The sequence below is a fragment of the Euphorbia lathyris genome, chromosome 3 (genome assembly GCF_963576675.1).
Source record: "Euphorbia lathyris chromosome 3, ddEupLath1.1, whole genome shotgun sequence".
NCBI lineage: Eukaryota > Viridiplantae > Streptophyta > Magnoliopsida > Malpighiales > Euphorbiaceae > Euphorbia > Euphorbia lathyris.
In genome coordinates this window covers 61,259,446-61,282,472 of record NC_088912.1, presented here as the reverse complement: position 1 = coordinate 61,282,472, position 23,027 = coordinate 61,259,446, and the positions used below count along the sequence as shown (strand labels likewise).

The following is a 23,027-nucleotide window of genomic DNA, read 5'->3' as shown; positions in this document are numbered from 1 at the left end:
GTGAGTCCCTTGCCAGATCTTCCCCGAGTAGTGATGTCCACCTCGTGAGCTGGAGCAGGCCGAGAGAGGGGGTTGTGAAGCTGAATACTGATGGTTCCTGCCTCAGTAATGGTAAGATTGCTGCCGGAGGTGTTCTTAGGGATGCGGGAGGCGCCTGGCTTTCTGGGTTTACCCAGAATTTGGGTTTGGGTTCTTCCTTCTCTGCGGAGCTCTGGGGCATTCTCTCTGGGATCCAGCTGGCGATTAGGCTGGGTGTTAAGAGGCTTTCTGTGGAGTCAGATAACTTGGAGGCCATCAATATGATTTTGGGTAGTCATGCCATGGGTCTTCATAGCCGCAACCTTATTAAAGCTATTAAGAGGCTTAGCCCCCCATTTGATATCCTTGAGTTCAGCCACATTTTCCGGGAGCAGAACCGTGTTGCAGATCACTTGGCGGCGGCATGCCATGAGGGGGTGTTAGGTGTTTCTACCCTTACCGTTCCCCCTATCGCTCTTTCTCCTCTTCTTTTAGAGGATAGAATTGGGGTTAGCTTTCCTAGGCTAATCCCGGTGTAGTTGCTTGTTTTGCTTTGCTTTCCTTTCCTTTTCTACCAAAAAAAAATATTAATAGACGGACATGACTAGACCGGCCTGTGTTATTTTTATTAATCCCAAGTCCGTCTTAGACGGATTTTAACAGGTCTGGACCGGACTGGATTTATAAACAATTTTTATTGTCTAAATCCGGTCCAAGGGACACGAGCCTGGACGGGGGCGGAGGCGATAGAGTTGGGTATCGGAGGCGGGTAAGTGGGTAGACGGGCATGATTCGGATAATTAATTCTGACCGAAATCGTGAACGTGGAAGAGAGGAAAAAGAAGTCCATGGACTGGAGAAATCAATGTACAAGGAGCAGAGATCATTTTGAGCTCTCTCTCTCTCTCTATTCTATTCCACGAACAGGATACGAAACAAACAGCACTCATGGTGGTGCTGTACATCAGGATTTCATATCGCCGCCTATTTCCTGCACGACTCTGCTAGTGTTAAGTGTGTGGGGATTTCTTCTTCTTTCCTCTCTTTGGACCAATGCTGCAGTGCCTATCCCTAAATTCACCGTCGCCACCATCAACCATCGATCTCAACCACCCTCCGCCCTCTCAAGGTAAGTTTCCACCTTACACTCTTTATCTTTTTATTTCTTTTCTTCACAATACCTCAAATGCCTAACTAAATGAATTCCTCAGCTGGAACTTCTACTGATGGCACGCCGGTACTATCACCGGCTAATCTCCGACGAGAATACACCTTCTATGTTCAATCGAATTCCTATAACGAGATGTACTCAAGGTATCATCAGGACACTGGGGAACTAATTGAATTTCACTTTGACATTGACGATGAGGATAGTCGCCGGTTACGTTTGAACCAGGTTCTTCATCCAAACAGAGAATGCGTCGAGGAGGCTCTCCGCCATGCTAGGCGGAATAACCTAACTGACATCGTCTCAAACTACTTCAACCATAGTGAAAACACTACGCATCACTGCCTTCTCCTTCATCAATATGTATTACATGCCCGTGCTCTTTATGATCCTCTCCATAAACTACTTGACATCCTCCCCCTAAACCTAGACTCCCTTACCCAATCCCAATGTGATTCTTCCTATGAAATATTTCTTCACTTTGATCGCTTTGACAACCCTTTTCCTTCCCCGGATTCTCACAGTGTCCAAGATTTACGCCGCAGCTTTTCCGAACTCAGGCAGCAATTAGACCACAAACTTAAAAAATCTCGCTCCAGGGTCAGTCTGGTTCGCCGAGTCACTGTTGCCTCCACCCTTTGCATCATTGGCTCTGCTGTAGCTGTTACTATAACTGCTGCTGCTATTGCAACTCATGCTCTTGTTGCTATTGTTTTCTGCCCATTCTGCACTGTTGCTAACCTTCCTGGAAAGCTTACTAAGAAAGAGCTTGCCCATCTCAAGCAGCTTGATGCTGCAGCCAGAGGCACTTATGTGCTGAACAATGATCTTGATACTATTGACCGCCTTGTTGCTCGACTACATGGTTCTGTTGAGGATGATAAGAATCTTATTCAGTTTGCATTGGCAACCGGGAGTGATAAGCATCCTGTTTCAGTGGTGTTGAAACACCTCAGGAAAAATTATCTAAATTTCATTGACCTTCTCAATGATCTTGAGGAACGCATATACCTCTATTTTAATGCTGTCAATAGGGCAAGAAATCTGCTTCTACAAGAGATTCATTTATATCAGACTAGTAATTCCTAAACAATTCATTTCTTCTAGCCTTAGATTCCATACATTTGCCTTAAACACAGTGTAAAGATTCATTTTCAAGATTTTGTGCACTCTGACTAGGAGATTTAACAGTGAGAAATGGTGGCTGCCATAGCATTTCCTGTGCTGAACATTGACAACTTCTAAACCTTGGTGATTCTGAGGAATGTTTGCATACTGTACCTGGCTTTTTGCTCAATCATTTATGGCTGCAATATGTTGTATAGAGCTTATTGCTTTCAATTGAATTGATTGCTCTTCAGGTGACCCTTTGTGATGTACTTAGAGATTCTCAGCTGATGATTAAAATTTGAAATATATACCCAGGTACATAATCTGTCCTCCATGTATCATGTGCATATCCTCATCGTTTATTCTGTTAGTGTTGCTAGCATCAGATTTTCATTTGTCCATGATGAAATCTTGTCCGCTTTTATCAATGAAACTAGAGTGTAGATGAAAATTGATCTGAAATAGCTGCTATCTTGTATTCAATGCTAATTTAGTCATATTATGAATAACAGGATATTGGTATTAAGTTTAAAGGTTTGATTGTTTTCATTGCCTTATGGAGTATACTCTGTAGCATATGTCTATGTAATTACCTAATTCCTTTTAATCCTTTTGGGTTTGGCTTTAATTCTGGGGTTTTTATGATTAAGTGGAAACAGCTGCTAACTTTGAATTTAAAAGCTATCGTTGAGCCAATGAGAGTTGTAAGGAGTTGGAATTCATGTCTGTCTGGTTTGAGGTTCAATTTCTCACTCCTTTAGAATTTAGTCATTGATAAGCAATCTGTCAATTGGTTTGCCCTGGTGCATGGGAATGAGTAGAGAATATTTTGTAGAAAGTTATCATTGATGACTTGTGTGTTGTGAATTAGTTGTGATTAAGAATGTGTGTTTACTAATCTTTGTGGGGCAGTTTGTGTGTATGTTTCTCCCTTGTTATTTTGCAGATGGGTTTATAAGCCGAGCCGCATATGTTGGACTTCGCTTCTATGAAGAAATATTCATTGTTGACATCAGTTAGTTATTCTCAACATCTTTCCAGTCAATCAAACTAAATATAATATATCAACAACTCAACTCTATGCAATTTTAGTTTTGTAATTCATTATTACTTCTCTAGTACATCTTTTGGATTTAACAATCCATACTTTTTATTCAATTCTTTGCGATTAAGTTTTTTGACACTTATATTTTAATTAATTCTCTATCTTCATTCAGCGGTAATTATGAACTTGAACTTTGGACTTTAGATAATTGTAAGATTAGAAATCAGAAGGTCACACATAACATAAGCATGCTTGCAAAACTCATAAAAGACTCTTAATTTCTTAAAATTTATTCGATTTTCATGCTAACTTGTAAGAAAAAATTGGGCTGCTTTATCCACATGTTATTTTGAGAAAACTATAAGGATCTGTTTCTGTTCTGGTTTTGAAAATGCATTCTCATGAATCTTGTATCGGTAATTGAATTTTGAAGTGGGTAAACAGCTCTTACTTATTTTTAAGTCACATTATGGTTGTGATTGGAAGTAACTGGAGTAAAATAAAATCTGAAATTCATCTATAAATAAGTTTTACGTCTCTGTTAAAAAAAAAACTGTTCAAAAAAATAAGTTTTACATCTAATTTTTTTAGATGGAATGCCATACTTAATTAGTGTTTGATAAAATTTAAAATTAAGTTTAAAAAAAATAAATATTGAATATTATAAATGTTGAAAGCAACAGATGATGTAAATTTTTAATACAATTAAACCTCGATAAATGAATGTTTGATAAAGTAATAACCTCGTTTATATAATAAATTCGTTCGGTCCCGACTTAGGCCAATGAACTAAATTAATAACATTGCTAAATGCATTAAGTATTAAAAATATTTAAATCTTTTTTTTTTGACAAAGAATCACTGAATTTTATTAATGAATAGCATTGACATCTTCTGACAAAAAGGGCCGAATAAACTCGGGTTCCAGTTGCCAAAAACAAGGCGTGATCAAAGATAAGGCTTCACTTGCAAGCAAATGAGCAACTTGGTTGGTGGACCTATTGGAAAAAATAATAGACACCTCATGTAGGACAGATAAAAGCCTCCTACAGTAGCTAGCTACAACCCCAATGAAAATATAGATTTATAATTATTGAATTATATATATACCAAAACCTTTCAATCAATCAACTAGAAATCATTTCTTCTGAAAAATGCATCTATAGTTAATTGTTTTTTCTTTCCACCTGAACCAAAATGAACACCATCCTTAACTTTTTATAATGCAAACATAACTTATAATATATTTTGCTCATGTTGTAGCAAAATAGTTGTTTAAGGTGACCATTGGTTGAAATGCCTCTTTTGACGATACATTTGTGACAACGCAACTATCATCTGGCTCTGGATCATTTCCATCATAATTGTTCATTATTGACTCTGTAATACTTTAATTGATGTCTTTTGATTTTTCTTACCACATACAATGTATGCATTTTACAATGAAAAATTATTTATAAAATAATAAATATTGATTTATCGATAAATAAATAATTTATTCATTTATCGATAAATAAATAATCTCGCTTAATGAATTTTTTTTTCCGGTCCCAAGGATATGCATTTATCAAGGTTTTACTGTACAAAGAAATAAGTATCAAATTTTAAAATATTAGTTGATAAAGTTCACCTTAAAATTTTAAATTAAATATTTTCACTTATTTTGAAAATAAATGAATTTAAATTAGTTGAATAATTTAAGTGGTTAATAAGAAACAGGTTATCAAGTACAATTAAATTAAACATTCAGAGGGTCTCTGGCAGTCGGGACGGAACCGACACCTGTGTATGGAAGCCGGCTATGTCAGGTGTGTTTACTGCCAAAGGTTTTTATAGCTCCTTCTGCAACAGCACTCCGGTTGAGTGGAACAAATTCCTGTGGAATGCCTTTGTGCCGCCTAGGCGGTCTGTCACCTGCTGGTTAGTGATTCATAGGAAAATTTCGGTTCAAACCAATTTACAGGTATGTGGGTTTTCACTGGCTTCGAGATGTGAATTGTGTAAATGCCATATTGAATCAATTGATCATCTTTTTGTAACGTGTCCTGTGTCGAATAACCTTTGGAATGTTGTATTTTCTGCTTTTGGCATACACCGTAGTAGTCTATTGACCTTTGAGAATCTTTTCCGGGAGATTAGAGCTGTTCGTTTACATATTTCTATGAGAAAGGGGTGGAATTTGGCTTCTATAACTGCTGTTTGGTACATTTGGTACATCAGGAATATGGCTATTTTTGAAAATGATCTCCCTTCAATCCAATTCCTTCAGAATCGGCTTCACTTTTACATTCAGGAACCAAAATGGATTGTCAATTCGCCGATCCGTGCTCGGCCTCCGCCGGACCCTATCATTGTTCGCTGGTGTCCGCCGTCGTCGGGTTGGATAAAGGTTAACACTGACGGCGCGGCAGACGGTGCGCCTGGTATCGCGGGAGCTGGTGGGATTTTCAGAAATTCCCGAGGTTTTGTTATTGGTTGCTATGCTATTAATCTCGCTAGTTCTTATGCGCACATTGTCGAGCTGTCTGCCATTATTTTCGCAGTAGAATCTTCCTGGGAGCGGGGGTGGCACAATCTTTGGATTGAATCGGATTCTGCATATGCGGTTGAGATGCTAAACAGTAAGTCTACCATGGCTCCCTGGAAAATTAGACAAGACTGGCTTCAGTGTTTATCTAGATTCTCGAATATGAATTGCAGAATTACTCATATTTATCGAGAGGGCAATCAGGCTGCGGATCAACTTGCCCGTTTTGGCAAATCAGCTTCTGCTATTACATGGTGGCATTCGGCTCCTCATTTTTGTCAATCGTCCGTTTTTGACGATCTTTGTAATGTTGCACATGTTCGTTTTCCTTAATTTTCTGTTTTGAACCTTCTTTTTTTCTTCTTTTCCTCCCTTTGTAATTTTCTTTTTTTATTAATAATATTTCGGATTGATTTGGTGTGTTAGGGGTGCCAACCTAGTTGGGATGTCTAGCCACTTTATCGCGTCCCAATCTTTCAATTAAAAAAATTAAATAAATATTTTTTAAAAAAAAAAAGCTAAATAATACTGAATATATTGATTTAAGTGTTTTTTTTATAAATAATTTTTTAGTCCCTATATTTTTACATATTATACTAGTCAGTCCTTCTTTTTTTTTTAAACAAGTTATAGTCTCCGAGTTTTGATAAAACTAACTAGTCCCACCATCCATAAATTTTATACGAATGACAACTTTATACTTATATCATTAGTTAATATTTTATATATATATATATATATATATATATATATATATATTCTCTAATTAGAAAAACAATAGTGTAACATTTAACTATTTTTTAATAATAAATTTGATTTTAATGGTTAAGGGTTTCAAATCGTATAGACTAGAGATTTTAAGTTTGAGTCATAATGTACGCATAAAATTTTCATTAGAAAAAATCCACCTAAAGAGTGTCTAATGAGCCTTGAACCGAGCAATTAGATAAATTATAATTTTTTTTAAATAGTATGTATAAAAATTTCTCGATAATTCTCTCTCCGCGTTCTCTCTCTCGTCGGTTTTTGCCTTTCGTTCGTCTGATACGCGTTTTGATGAAAACCATGGACCGATCATGGTTAGGCGGGGGGGCCGGCGCAGGCGGCGTCGGCTCGGTCGGGGGTGGTGTTGGGTGGGGGTCGCGGCGCCATGGAGGAGTTTGGATCGGGGGCGGTTAACAGTGGGAGGGGAGGTGATTTGAGAAGATCCGTGTCGCCACGTTTGGCCATTGGGCCGCGTCTTGCGGTGGTGCCGTCTGGTTCTAGCGAACAGGAAAGATGTATGGGCGGGGCGCTGGATCTGAGGAGATATGTGTCTCCGTGTTTGGCCGGTGGGCCGCATCTTTCGGTGGCGCCGTCTGGCTCTATCGGACAGGAGGGTGGTATGGGCGGGGCGCCGGTGTAGACACCGAGTCGGAGGACCTGTGATGAAAACCCACGATAAACGGCCAAGTCGGTTGATTCCATAAATTAGAAAATTTAAAAATAAACAGAAAAGCCCGGAGAGCCGGCACTTGAAAGCCCCGCTAACAAATTCGGCATCTCCTGTGTAAGGTCGGGCACGTTCACTGTTACGACAGTGAGCGATAAGGCCTCGGAGGCCGAGCGTCGGCCGGTGAGCGACGAATGATGCTCCCAGTAGCGATCGTCGCTGCGTAAACCACGGTGCACGAAACGTCGCCCGTCGGAGAGGGGGCGTCGTCCGTCGAGCGTCGGGCGCGGCCTGACGCACGGTCAACGTCGCTCGACGGCCGTTCGGCGACTGCCCGGCCGTGTTGGGCATCGCCTGGCCATCGTCGGGCGGACGCCCAACGTAAGTTGGGCGATCGCCCAACGCGAGTTGGGCATCGCCCAACTTAAGTTGGGCGTTCGCCCAACTGATGCTGGGCGTCCGCCCAACCTGTTTTGGGCGTCGCCCAACTCCCGTCGGGCGACGCCCAAAACTTTTTGGGATCCGTGCCTATAAAAGGCACGGATCCCCATGCATTTGGAGGGAGGGATTTTGGAGAGCTTCTCACTCTAGGCATTTCTAGACAGAGAAAGTTAATTTTTTTGGGAGAAAACATTTTTTTTCCTAAAAAATCTAAATTTCCTAAAAGTTAAATATTTTACCAAAACACAAAAAACACCAAAAAATCATAACTCGTGGAATCGACCGACATCAAGCCGTCAATACCGATCTTGAGGTATTATCCGAGGACTAGACTCGTTTTATTTATTTCATCTATTTATTTTATTTATAGTTTTGTTTCTTTATTTATTTAGTTATTTATTTATCACGTTTATTTACTTTCCCGTATTTATTTAATTCTCGTCTCATATTAAATAAACGTTTGTTTTGGTTTTGAAATAAAAAAACCTCGTTTTAACATCCCAATACGAACCGTGATCCCGTTTGAGGGTAGTTCGGGATTAAAACGTTGTATATATATAGATTTTAGAAAAACCTTTTTTTATTACCGTTTTAAAAATAAAACATCGCTTTAGGAGTCTCCGTTATAGACTATGGTCCAATTTTGGTAGTTCGGGGACCCAAAACGATAGAATAGATCTAATCTAAAGCTTTTTAATAAATCTGGAAACAGTTGGAGTAGTTCTGTAATTTTCCGTTTTCTATCACTAATAGCTGTTTAGCGACGGATTTTCCGTCGCTAAAGCTGCTGGAATTTTAAAAAGTCTATTTTTGAACATTTTTCTTACCTTTTTGACATTTATTCCTATATATATGTATATATAACTATATAGTATATCTATTAAATTTATTTTTGGGGTATTTATCTAATGATTATTTAGGTATTTACTGCATTTGGGTATAATTTACATTAATTTGGTTTTGTAAAACTATATGTATATATATATGTGTTTTCTTTTTAGTGTTTTGGGTGAGTTACTCTCTACATATTATTATGTACAAAAACTATTTTGGTTTAGGTTTAATTTTCTTATTTATGAATTTTATTCTCTATCTTTACATTGTTTCTTGAATCAAAATCAAAGTGTATTTTAATTAGCATTATCTTTATTCTCACTTATATATGTATTATTATTTTTCTTATCATATATTTAATCTATATATATTATTACTATTTTTACCGTTCTTGTATATATGTATAAATATGTATATTTATTCTCCTTTTGGACTTTCTATATGTATATATTCTTTAAATGTATTTGGGTTGGGTGGATTTAGACTAAATTTGTTAATTGTTGTAATTAGAGGTTAATTGAGTGAAAAAAAAGGGAAAACAAACCACAAAAAGAGAGTTTAATTTGCTTATTTAAACTTAAGTTTTCTAGAAGTTCCTAATGTAAATAAAAGGCATTTTTTATCACTTTAAACCATTTCCTAAAACATCACGTTTTAAAACATTAATTCGTTCAAACGACGGATTAAGTGAACCTTGTAATTAAAATCGTTTTTTTATATTGAAGTTTTGAATCTTTTTCTCAATTAAAAGGCTTTGTACAAAAATAAACGGACTTGTATGCTTAATCACGTTTTTTGGTTAAAGTTTCTTATCTCATATTTTTAAAAAACACTCGAGTCGTTCCAACGGCGATTCGAGTGAACATCATGTAAATTAACGGGGTTTTGAAACGTACCTAAATCGTTCCAACGGCGATTAAGGTACGAACCATGTAAATAAACTCGTTTTTTTGGGAATGAGATTAGCTTCGAGTTAGTGTATAGTTTAAAGCATAAAATCACACTGTGAATAAATCAATTCTTTCTTCTCCCTCTCTCTCCTATATACTTTAAATTTATGCAAAATGGGTGATTCTTTACTAAAATGGCTTTCAAATAACATGCTCAAAATGGTTTTCAAAGCGAGAAAGAAAAGGTTTCAAATGAATTTTAAACTTAAAGAAATATACGATTAGTCCGTTATCGCCTAACACGCTAAGTAGGAGGCCAGTGGTTCATAACCGGGCGATGTCGGGGTGCCTAGTAGCCTTTCTCCGAAAAGGAGCTAGCCTTCTTGGCTCGTACCTAAGTTTCCCAAACCCTCACCGGTCTCCTACAAGGGATCGGTGTTCATTTTCCCATTCGTGGGTGGCGACTATTCCATACTCCGAGCTCCGGCCCTGCCGAGCAGCTTGATTCCGCGATTGGTTGCTTTCGGCGCCAATCATAGCATCTGTCGTCAATGGTGTCCACCCCCCGGTCCGCCCGGGCGAGGCCGCGGCACCTACAGCCGGTTCTGATTGGGTCGCCGTTGATGCCGGCTAGGGTTGTTGATGGGATGGGAGGCGTTGTTTTGGAAAACTTTGTTGAAGGAGGGGGTTTTTCTATTAGAACAAAGGAAGGGGAAGGGAGCAAGGTGGGTCAGGAGGGCCTTGTCGGTGGTGTGCCTGTGTCGTTGGACCCGCATGGGCCTGAGATGAGTGTGAAGGCTGCGGGATTGTTAGGGAAAGGTCAGGAGGATACCTTGGGGGCTCTTTCGGAGGCATTTAATGCTTCATTGCGCCCGGGTTTTATGAAACTGTCCTGGAAGGATACTGCATTGTGAATTATGGAGGAAGATACTTCCCTTATCGAAGAGATGGGAGTAGAGGACCTAGACGATTTTCTGTCTGATTCAGATGAGGAGGATGAAGAACAAGATGATCCACTGTGTCCGGTGATTCGTTTAACATCGGTTGATAAGCGATCATTGCGTTCTAAATGGAAGCTATCTCTTATTGTAACTGTTCTTGGAAAAAAGATTGGGTTTAGTTACTTTGCCTAGAGAATCCGTGCTCAATGGGCGAAAAAAGGAAAAATTACTATTACTGACTTAGAGAACGATTATTATGTGATTAAATTTACACAGGCTGAAGATTATCAAGCTATGATTAATGGGGGTCCATATATTATATCGAATCATGTTCTGGCCTTAAGGCCTTGGTTCCCGAATTTTAACCCTAAGGATTGTTCTGTTAATAGGATCCTGACCTGGGTGAGATTTCTGGGGCTACCAATTGAGTATTATAATGAAAATTTTCTAAGGAAAATTGCTGGTCGTGTGGGTAGAGTCCACCATGTGGATAAAACGACTATTGGAGCTGAAAGAGGAAAGTTTGCTAGGGTTTGTATAGACATTGATCTAGCTAAACCTCTTCTTTCTAAATACTATTTGCAGAATACAATTTATTTCATTGAGTATGAAGGGATCCATAATATCTGCTATGAATGTGGGTTATTTGGGCATACTTATGAAGGTTGTCCTAAGAAGAGGATGGTTAAGGAGAATGTTGTTGATTCTGTCATTGCCAGGGAAGAGAACATCCAAGGGGATGGGAGAAATTTCGGGCCCTGGATGGTTGCAAAACGTTCTGGGAGAAGAAGGACTCATGCTCCTGTGGCCCATAATCTTCCTTCTGATATTAATAATAAACAAGTCATGCTCCAGGATAATCACGGTAGTAAAAGGGGGGGGGGACTGGTTCTAAAAAAGGTGTGGTACCAAACACCCCTTTGGAGGTTTGTTCTGGTTCCAGATTTGGGGTTCTTCCAGTTGATGGAGATCAAAACCCTGAGCCTACTGGAGATCATTCAGAGGTGGAGATGCCAGACTTAGAACCTGCTGATCCTGCTGAGAATAAAGTGGAAATGGTTAACCCTCTATTTGAAGCCAAAGGAGCCTCCCTGAATTGCCCTCAGGATCAAGTTCCTCAAGTTTCAGAGTCAATTAATGAGGTTAGTCTTTCGAATCCCAGTACTGAGACTAGAAATGGGAAGACCATGGTGGTTAACAAGATAAAGATGAAAAAACTTAAAGGTAGTCTTAAGGCTAGCCAAACGGCTTTCAATTTCATGGAAAAAAAGGGGCCGCAGGTACCTCTTCTAGGCTCGCAGGAGCTCCTAACAAATATCTGTTTTAGGTGGGCGGGGTCTGTGCTTGCTTTCCTCTGTTCATGGATTTATTTGTTTGGAATGTTAGAGGAGCGGCAAGCAAGGCGACCCATATCCATGTCAAAGATCTAATTAAACAGTTCAACCCTTCGTGTTTTGCTTTACTGGAAACTAAGATTAGTGGAGCTAAAGCTGACGAGGTGGTTAAATTTTTTAAAAGTTGGAATTGTGTCAGGTCTGAGGCTTCTGGCCGAGCTGGTGGTATTTGGTTATTTTGGAAACCTAATCTGGTTCAGATTGATATTGTTAGTATGGATAAGCAATTTATTCATAGCAAATTTACTTTCCCTGGTAAAAAGCCCCTCTTTTTCACTATTGTGTATGCGGATCCTATTATGGCCAACCGCAAACGTCTTTAGGAGGCTTTATTTTCTTTGAGTTCTAGTATGGTGGAGGCCTGGTTCATTGCCGGGGATTTTAATGATATTTCAGTTATGAGTGATCAAAAAGGGGGTGGGCATCACTATCTAAATAGGCATCTTAATCATAAAAAGGATATGGATTTGTGTGGTCTTACTAATCTTGGTGCTGCTGGTCACAAGTTTACTTGGAAACGGAACAGTACCTTTGTTCGCTTGGATAAAGTCTATGCTAATATTGTGGCCCAGAGCAGGTTTCCGGATGCGGCTGTGCTAAATCTCCCATTTCGTCATTCTGATCATTGTCCTATCCTTGTCAGATTATTGAGAGCTCCTCGTCCAAGGGGGGAGAGACCTTTTAGGTATCTTGTGGCTTGTGAGTCTCACCCGGAGTTTAAGAACTTTGTAAAAGATAATTGGAAACCCCACTCTAATGTCTTACTGGCTGCTGAGGGTTTTAGAAGTAATGTGGTGAGCTGGAATAAGAACACTTTTGGCCATATTATTAGAAGGAAGCAGAAAATACTGAGAAGGATGGAAGGTATCCAACGTAGTTTGGAGAGTAGATTTGATTATAGTCTGAGTTGTCTTCTCAGATCCCTCCAGAATGAGTTGGAAGCTGTGTTAAAGCAAGAAGAGTTACTCTAGTTTCAGAAGTCTGGAAAATCCTGGATTAAAGATGGTGGTCATAATACAAGGTTTTTTCATCTTTCTACGGTCATTAGAAGGCAAAGGAATTGGATTGATGCCATCAAAGATCCAAATGGTAATTGGATTTATGAGGATGAAGAGATCCGTCTTTTGGCCCTCAACTTCTACAAAGAGTTATTCAAAGCAGATCCGGTGGATTTGGATAAAGCCCGGGGTAGGTCTACTTTTCTGACGGTTTGTGAGGATAAGAAAGAGATTGGCCAGGTTGTGTTTAGCATTGGTGCTACTAAAGCTCCTGGGATTGATGGGCTCCCGGCTGGCTTTTACCATAAGCATTGGGAAACTGTAAAGGAGGGAATTTACAGTTTTATTAAAGGGATTTTTGAAGGTTCTGAGGATATTAGGCTTGTGAATAAAACTCTTCTGGTCCTGATTCCCAAAGTTGAGAAACCTTCCGCTTTCTTACAGATGAGACCTATTAGTCTTTGTAATGTGATTTACAAAGTGGTCACCAAAATTGTGGCTAATAGGCTTCGGTGTATTCTCCCCGATATTATTAGCCAGAATCAAGGCAGTTTTGTCCCGGGAAGACAGATGATGGACAATATTGTTATTGCTCAGGAAATGGTCCATTCGATGAAGATCAAGAAGGGAAGCGCGGTATTGTGGCTCTTAAGCTGGATCTTGAGAAAGCTTATGATTGGATCAACTGGAGTTTTCTTTTAGATAGTTTGAGGAGAGGTGGGATTTCGGATAATTGGAAGAATTTAATTGAAGCTTGTATTTCTTCTCCTGTCTTTCAAGTGATGATGAATGGGGATTTGTCAAGGGGATCCTATGAGCATGTTTCTATTTGTTATTGCTATGGAAAGACTTACTCATCTTATCCAATGTTAGTTCTAGGAAGCTTCACCCGGTGTCCATTAATAAATTTTGTCCCCCGATCACTCATTTTTTCTTTGCGGATGATGTGATGATCTTTGTGGAAGGTAGTGAGGATCAAATGGGAGTGATCATGGATATCCTTGATAACTTTTGCTTTGCTTCTGGTCAAAAGCTTAACATCCAAAAGTCTAGGATGCTGTGCTCCAAGAATATGAACCAAAGGGTCTGTAACAACCTAAGTATGATTTCAGGTATCCCTCTTACCAAGAATTTGGGGAACTACCTGGGGGTTCCTCTACATACTGGAAGGGTTTCTAAGGCTTCTTTTAAGGAGATCTTTGATAAAACTAATAAGAAGTGTGCTAATTGGAAGGCTAAGTCCCTTTCTCTGGCAGGCCGGCTTACCTTGATCCAATCTGTGAACTGTGCTACTCCGAATCATCTTATGCAAGCTTGTAAATTGTCGGAACCTGTGCTTAATGGCCTAGATAAAATCAATCGTCGTTTCCTTTGGGGGACCTCTGAAGAAGGAAATAAAATCCATCTGGTTCCTTGGAAGGATGTCTGCCAGCCTAAAGAGAGGGGATGTTTAGGGATAAGACAAGCCATGGACAATAATAAAGTCTTGTTAATGAAACTTCTTTGGAGAATGTGGCAATCCCCGTCGGCCCTTTGGGTTCGGTTATTATGTGGTAAATACAGAAAGGATAAAGTCTTTAGGGGCCCAAGAGAGAGAGCTCTGAATAGTTCCTTCCTTTGGAAAGGGTTGAATGCTGTGTTTTCAGAGTTTTGCTCTAGGATTGGTTGGTCGGTGGGAAATGGCAGATCCATTAGATTTTGGAAGGATCCCTTGTTGGGGCCAAAGCCTCTTTTAGAGGAGTGTTCTTCTCTCCCGCCCCTAGAGGTTCGTGATTTGAGGATTGCTGACATGGTGGACTCTGAGGGGGATTGGATTTGGTATAACTTTGAGTCTTACCTGAATCTGGAAACTCTCCTGAGAATTCGGGGAGTTAAGGTGAGTAGTGATGAGGATGATGGGGACTTTCGTTGTTGGTCCCTTACAAACAACGGGGCCTATTCTTATAAATCTGCGTATAAGGCTTTCTTTATAAACTTGGACTCTCCTCCTTCTGTCTCTTGGAAGAACATTTGGGCCCTGAAAGTTCCCTATCGCATTAGGAGCTTCTTGTGGTTGGGTACGAAAGACAGGTTGCTCACAAACGTTGAAAGAAAAAGACGCCACTTAGTGGAGGTTGATACTTGTAATAGATGTAGAGTTCAGGCTGAAACTACTTGCCACTCTCTCAGAGACTGTGAGAAGAGTAAAAAGGTGTGGAAGGTAATTCTCCCGAGCCATTTACTTCCGAATTTCTTAGCCTATCCGAGTAATGATTGGTTTAAAGATGGGGTGATGGGTTTGTTGTTACCTGAGCTGGAGCATGGCACTATACTCTTTGCTGTTGTGTGTCACCAACTTTGGCAGTGGAGAAATGCTGATATTTTTGGAGAAGGAGCATTCATCTTCCCTAATTTACTTGATTTTTTCTCTAGGAAAGTTAATACCATTATTAAGAGCTTTAAAGAGGAGTCCTTATCTAATTCTTTCTAGAGGAATGTAACCCATATGGTGGGGTGGAGTAGACTTAGAGAAAGGACGGTAAAATTGAATACTGATGGCTCTTGTTTTTCGGATGGTAGAATTGCAGCAGGGGGAGTCTTGAGAGACGCAGGAGGTAATTGGGTGTCTGGCTTTGCTCAGAACCTAGGAGTGGGATCCTCCTTCACTGCTGAGCTCTGGGGAATCTTCTCCGGGCTTAGACTCACCAAGAGTCTGGGTGTAAAACATCTTCTGGTGGAATCTGACAACCTTGAAGCGGTTAAAATTATCTCTGATAATAAGGCGTTTTGTATGAGTAACCTTAATTTAGTAAAAAGGATTAAAAGATTATGTTCTTCCTTCGACACCATCAGCTTTGGGCATGTTTTTAGGGAACAGAATAGGGTTGTTGATCGCCTTGCGGATGAGGGCCGTGTGAGATTACTTGGTGTCTCCACCTTCCAAAATCCTCCGGATTTCCTTTTCTCTCTTCTTTCTGATGACCGTGTTGGGGTTAGCTTTTCCAGGCTAATCCCGGGTTAGTTTTTTTTTGTTTTTGTTTTTTCTTTCCATTGTCTACAAAAAAAAATTAGGTAAAAAAAATTAATAAATATTTAACTTATGTGGTATTTCATCGATCATTAATTAATAAATAAAAATTCATTAACAAACACAACATAAAATACATATTATATTATATAAAAGATATATTTATAGTTTCAAATTAAAATACTAAATTATTATAAATTTTATTGCCTATTTTCAATTATAAACTAAATAATAATTAATTTGATTATTAATATTACTTTTTCATAATTGTATTAATATAATAAAAAATATATATAAACGTTAATTAAATTTATATGAAAATTAATTAGTAATTGTTGCGAGATTTCCGCAAGTGCACGGTATCACTTGTAGTAATAAAAAGATATCGATCTCACAGGGAACGTTTTGGTAATAAAAACTATAATTTTGATTAAATTCGTTTTCTCGAGGTTAATAGAAAAATCGTTAAATGGTTTAAAAAGATTTTTTATTCTAATTTTGGTTATAGTTAAGATTATAATTTATAAAAATAATGTTTAGATTAAAGTTCATTTCAAGGCTTATTTACACTAAACGAAAACACAACTTATAACTTTGATTTGTTTAGAAAGATAAACAAATTATCAATTTACTCAATTGAAAAGCATTGAACTGTAATCAATCTTTCCTCTCGGTCTAAGACTGAAAACTTTAATCAAATTTGGTGTTTATATCCGATTAATCGATCTCTCGCAATGACTAAATATAAATCCGAATTTGCTTAAGTGTCCAACAAGTTAGCATGAAAAATACCCAGATGTGTTTAAATGCTTTGCATGAAACACCCGTTAGAATTACTTAAAGAATATCGCTAGACCATACTAAAAATAAAACAACAGTAAAGATGAAATTGAATTAAAAAGATATTTATTAGTTTGAATTGAAACATCTCAATTTAACAGAGAAGAAGAAGTTTGAATGGCATTTGATTAGGAAGAGTTCCGGGTTGTCAATCCTTTACTCAACTTCGTAGGTTTGTCAGACCGTGGGTCACCCCCAATACTAGTTCTTCTCGCTGAATCCTCGAAATAGCACATCTTGGTCGATTTACAAAGTATAAACTCGACTTCGAAATAAAACTCTAATGAACAATAAAATTTGTATCTTGTATCTATACCTATTTATACAACTTGTAACTTTGTTTAACAAAATTCTAACTACTACAACATTGAAATTCTGAATTCCTCCTCTATTTATAATTATCCAAGAGGTGTGCTGAAGAGACGTGTCCATTGGTGAAGAGTCGCCTCTATCCGGATGAAAGGATGTGTCATTTGGAAAATAAAACATGTTAATTATGCTGAAATTGTTTGCTGTTTCTGTAGATATCTCAAGAATCTTAACGGAGATTTAGGGAAGAGGAAGGAAGGAGGGAAGGAGCGCAAGGCTGCTGCGCCTCATGTCGCTATAGAGATTTTCAGAATCTCTATAGTGACAAACTATTTTTTTCCTCTTTTGGTTATGTGCTTCAATTCTTTGACGTAGCTTTTAATTCTCGTACGCGACTTTCATTGAAAACTTGATTTCTTACTCATTTCTACTCCATTTTTTCTCCTATTTGGATTTTTTCAAATAATTAACACCTTGCACACAAGTAACAAATACCAACGTGAAATCTTTCCAAAATAATATAATTAATGTATTTTTTACATGAAATTGACATATTTATGCATACTATTTTAGGTATATTTTGGGCTTATCAGTAATCGAAGGATAAACATGCTATTTTATATCAAATTTATGGATGGAGGGATTAAGTAGTTAGTTTTATCAAAACTCGAGAATTTTATAACGTGTTTTTAAAAATAGAGGGACTTGCTAGTATAATATGTACAAACTCAGACGTTAAGAAATTGTTTATTTTTTTATTATCAAACAGAATCTTTACTGTATTACAATTTAGTGATCCTAATGAATAAAAATTTATTCATTCTCATTTTTATTATCATTAAAAAATATATTTTGTTTCTTAAAAAAAGTATATTTTATTTTTTATTGATTTTTTTAATAAAAAAAAGGAGGGGTACAGTACCACTCACTATGAACAGACAAAGAACTGACCTTTCTAACTAAGCTATGAGCCATGCAGTTCGCTGAACATTTAATAAAAGAGATATACGCATTATATAACTCACGAATTAAAGCAATACAATCATCAATAATATCTAAAAAAAATAAGACCTAGTTTGGGTTTGCTGCTTAATTGCATGCGCCACCGATAAAGCAGTCCGTGCGCAATTCTACGTTCTTATAATCACTTTCCTTCAGCCATGAAAGAGCCTCCTTTACAGCCATTGCTTCTGCCACACTCCATGTCTAACGAACAAGCACGGGCCGAGGTGATCACGCAATAAGAAACTAAAGGAGCAATAACCTTCCTCATGAAAAAGGCATGCATCAATATTACATGCAAAACTATCTTCCATCGGATGGATCCAAATGCCCTCATACCGAACATCATCTGAACTTGCTGAAGCACGCAATGCCCGTGCCTCATGCCAGTCCAAGAATTCTTTTGCTGCTATACAAACCAGTTCCGTTTGTGAAGTTTAAGTATGATTCCAAAGAGAAAGAGAGTTATGTCCCGCAACTGCTGATCTGCATCAGTAATCAGCTCATTGAGCCAAGCAATAATCCCAGATGCAGAATCCATTCGATTATGTCCAAAGAATATCGACCAAGTCTGCTTGACAGACGGACAACAAATCAATCTGTGATCCTCATCCTCATTGACCGAGTTACACAATAGGAAAATTGGGGATAAATCATTGTGTCGAGCAAGTAAATTACACATAACGGGAATACAACCTATTAACAGTCTCCACATCATGTTCTTAATTTCGGAGTCACCTGTAGTTGCCATGAAGAGTTCCACATACCAGTAATAGAAGCTTGTAACAGAGAATCTGATCTTGTCAGCGCACGATTTAACCGAGTACAACCCCAATATCCAGGCCCCAAAACCAGCTATCATCCTCGATGGTATCACGCATTGGGATTAAAATAATTAGCCTTTGGTGCCTCGAATTAAAAAGCTTGCCGATCATTTGTCTGTTGCATTTTCCATCCATATGCATCAAATCACACACTCTACCAGTAGGTAAATTGGTATCCTGAGGGCTGATTATGGAGGGATTTCGCACTTTCGGAAGCCATGTGTCTCCCTATATATGGGTTGATTGTCCATTACCGATCTTTCACCGCAAGCCTTGTAAATTTAGTGGTTGACTGGAGTGAACACTGCACGACACAAAGGAGGGGTTATGTCCAATTCCTGAATTCAGGAAGTCCTTGGTCGGAAAATAGCGAGCTTTTAGAACCCTCGCGACCAGTGAGTGCGGTTGTTGAATTAAACTCCATGCTTGCTTTGCCAAAAGGGCTTTGTTAAACTCTCAGAGACGCGGAAAGCCCCACTCTCCCATACATTCGGGTCATAGAGTCTGTCATATTGCATCTAATGGATACCTTTACCTGTGTTACAGTCTGACTTCCACCAAAATCTGTTTAACATTCGTTGCACCTCTTCACAGAATTAAAAAGGTAGGAGAAAGACACTCATGATGTAGGTGGGATTGACTGGAGAACAGATTTAATTAGAAGTTCCTTACCAGCTACTGAGAGGAATTTCTCTTTCAGTTATTAATTCTCCTTTAGAAAGCTGAATATCTACATTTTGCTTCGACCTATTGATGTCGGTGCTCCTAGCTAGAACCCCAGATCTTGGGTCTCTAGGACACCCAATATTGCACTGGCTGCTTCCTTATCCACAGTGCTAGTATTTGAGCTAAACAGTAAAGCAGATTTTTCAAAGTTAATGCACTAACCTGAAGCCCGCTCATAGCTTTGGAGACATTGTTAAATGGTAGGTGTTTCAGGAACTGAGGCTCTAAAAAAGAGAGACATGTCAACTGTGAAGAACAAATGAGATACAAGGGGTGCCGATCTCGCTACCTTGCAACCATGAATAAGCCAAGCTTGTTCCTTAACTTGCAGTAATAAAGAAAATCCTTCTGCACATATGAGAAACATGAATGGACTCAGTGGATCCCCTTATTTGAGCCCTCTGGTAGGAATAATTGGACCCAGCTCCCTATTCTCTTGAATGATTTTGTACGTTACCGTCTCAACACACATTCTCAACCAAACAATCCATTTATCAGAGAACCCCATTTTATTCAACATAGTCCATATGAACTGCCACTCTACACGGTCATAGGCTTTACTCATGTTGAGTTTAAGGGTAGTTGTACAATGTTTCCTTGCCTTTTATTTTCAAGTGATGGATTACCTCATAAGCCACTATGGCATTGTCGGATATTAGTCTTTCCCGAAGAAAATCACTATGGTTGATTGATATGACTGATGGGAGCACCTTCTTGAGCCTAATGGAAAGCATTTTCGACACTATTTTGAGCAGTACGTTGACATGGCTATTGGGTGAAGATCCGTCACTCGGTCGACATTAGGCTTTTTTGGTGTAAGTACAATGAGTGTGTCATTAAGGAGAGGAGGTAGTTGAGACTTGTCAAAGATTGCAAGACATCTCGAGATAATGTCAGGACCACTAATGCCTAAGAACTGCTAGAAGAACTCCAGGTTAAGCCCATCCGACCCGGGGCTCTTATCGGGATGCATGGAAAGATAGGTTGCCCTTACTTCATCTATGTTGAAGGCTCAAAATATTATGGGCAGTATTGATCCACTGATGGACTGCATCAAGAACCTCCGAGGCTTCACACCCTGAACTGGTAAAAATTCCTTGGAACTATCGGTTAAAACATCTTTCAACCCACTTCCCCAACCGCACACGACTCCATCACTGTTTTTTAATGTTGAGACAAAATTATACCTTTTTCGTGAGGTAGCATATGTATGAAAGTACCATGTATTTGCATCCCCTTCTTGCAGCCAATGAAGCTTAGCACGTTGCTTCCATAAATACTCCTATTGCTGTAGTGTTTTAATATATTCTGCTATTGATTGGTTGAACAAATCTACCCCATATCGGTCTGAGCGGTGTCGGTACTCTTTTATTTAACGTCGGAGGACTGAAATCTATTGCCGCAGATTACCGTTGATCTGTGTGCTCCAAATTTGTAAAGCTGCAGTGCACTCTGCGATTTTGATAGAGATTGACTTTCTTGTACTGTCAGTCCATATAGTTAGGACTACCGATGAGCAGCTACCTTCACGTATCCACTGATTTTGAAGCGAGATCTCTTCATTCGGGGGGGGGGGGGGCGGGGGCTTGGATTCAGGCTTTGAGTTGTAGCACTAAAACTGAGTGATCCGAGCATACTACGAGTTTATTTAATAAGGTAGAGTGCCAAAACTTCTGCTTCCACTCTGTATTCAGAATCGCTTGATCCAAGCGCTCTTCCAACCACGTATCCATTCCCATACCGATTGAAAGCCCTATAACAGCTAGTATGAACGTGAAGAACCACCTCACTTCTCGGTGGGACTTATGATGTCATTAAAGTCGCCAACACATCACTATGCTTACATCACAAAATTTTATAGAGACCGTAGTAGCTGCCATGATTCCTTCCTGTGACTTCGCTCCGGAAATCCATAGAAACCAGTTAACCTCTAGGACTATGATTTAGAAATGGTGACCTGTGCATCAATGAAATTAGGAGAAGTAGATGAGAGAGTTATGGTAACACTGCTACTCCATAATAAAGCAATACCAACTCCGTGGGCCCTTCCATCCACAATGAACTGATTCTCAAAACCTAACTTTTTACATACTAATGGAACTTTAGCCTCATTGCTCATTGTTTCCATCAGGAATATAATCAAAGGCTTATGGAGTAGCAGTGTTACCGATTGAAAGCCCTATAGCAGCTAGTATGCACGTGTAGAGCCACCTCACTTCTCGGTGGGACTTATGATGTCATTAAAGTCGCCAACACATCACTATGCTTACATCACAAAATTTTACAGAGACCGTAGTAGCTGTCATGATTCCTTCCTGTGACTTCGCTCTGGAAATCCATAGAAACCAGTTAACCTCTAGGACTGTGATTTAGAAATGGTGACCTGAGCATCAATGAAATTAGGAGAAGTAGATGAGAGAGTTATGGTAACACTGCTACTCCATAATAAAGCAATACCAACTCCGTGGGCCCTTCCATCCACAATGAACTAATTCTCAAAACCTAACTTTTTACATATTAATGGAACTTTAGCCTCATTGCTCATTGTTTCCATCAGGAATATAATCAAAGGCTTATGGACACAAACCAAGTCCTTTAGGACGTTAACTGTGCGGGGATTGCCCAGTCCCCGACAGTTCTAACTAATGAGACTCATAACCCTGGGCGGACCTGGTCGACACGTCTCACCCCTCCTCCGATTTTTAGATGATCGAGAAAACTTTGTTCAGTAACCATCTACTCCTCAAAAGTGCGCCCATGGTCGACCCGCTATATGTGATCATTCGGGTCTCGCCCCGAATTAGGCCCACGAGCACATCACAGATTCCTCGGGACGTTTAGTTTCTGGAACATTCAACCTCGTGAGAAAATTCGTCTGTTTGTGATAACATTGAGATATTATCCTGAGGACCAAAAGGGATATTCACCCCAAAGTACGTCGCGTAGTGGTCTCCAAAAGGAAGCTGGTTGGCGGATCTCCCCAGATCAGCTCAGAGAGATCCGCTGGCGGACCTATAAGGTGAATCTCTCTATTCGCCTCTATAACGGCTGGCCGCTGACTCGGCCATAAACGATCATTAATGAGTTATTAATTAGTTAATCCGCTAGGTTCAGAATAACCCGTAACCGCCATTAATGAGGCATTAATGGAGACTTTCTAGTTACCTGAAGGTTACAACTTCCCAGCTATATATAGCCTGATCCCTTAGGTTATCAAGGTACACACACATTCTCACCATTCTTGTCAATTCCGTTGGTTTCCTTGATCCATCTTACTGACTTTGGCATCGGAGTGTCCCCGGCCGATCCCAACGGCACCTCACAGGGAAGTGCTCCGATCAAGGATTTTTCCTCAAGTTAACATTGGTGCGGTGAAGGTGGAATCCTTAATCAAACAAAGGGTTTTTTCGTTCACGCTGAAAACGCAATGACCAACGGAGGTGAAAATCCCTCCTCAGGGATTGAAACACCATTAGTTACACCATCTAGTGCTGGTCGCACCGATACAACCGCTCCAATAA

At 39.3% G+C, this 23,027-nt stretch overlaps 1 protein-coding gene across 3 annotated transcripts; it reads left to right on the top strand.

The window, feature by feature from the left end:
• Nucleotides 1–849: 849 nt before the first annotated feature.
• Nucleotides 850–3,503, top strand: LOC136224810 (UPF0496 protein At3g19330). 3 transcript variants are annotated; one of them, XR_010686626.1, is made up of 3 exons: nt 850–1,147; nt 1,230–2,611; nt 3,243–3,503. XR_010686626.1 is itself a non-coding variant. In XM_066013232.1 (2 exons), exons 1-2 carry the CDS (start codon nt 1,072–1,074, stop codon nt 2,273–2,275), a joined length of 1,122 nt encoding a protein of 373 aa, XP_065869304.1. In that variant the 5' UTR covers nt 850–1,071; the 3' UTR covers nt 2,276–2,626. The 3 variants fall into 3 exon arrangements, 1 of the variants encoding a protein (XP_065869304.1); XR_010686625.1 differs by having other exon boundaries at nt 3,209–3,503; XM_066013232.1 differs by lacking the exon at nt 3,243–3,503 and having other exon boundaries at nt 1,230–2,626.
• Nucleotides 3,504–23,027: the final 19,524 nt, after the last annotated feature.

Bases quoted from the DNA above. Each gene is read 5' to 3' on its own strand.
- LOC136224810 (XM_066013232.1), top strand. From the start codon at position 1,072: ATGCTGCAGTGCCTATCCCTAAATTCACCGTCGCCACCATCAACCATC. The intron at 1,148-1,229 runs GTAAGTTTCCAC...TGAATTCCTCAG, and splicing joins CCACCCTCCGCCCTCTCAAG to CTGGAACTTCTACTGATGGC.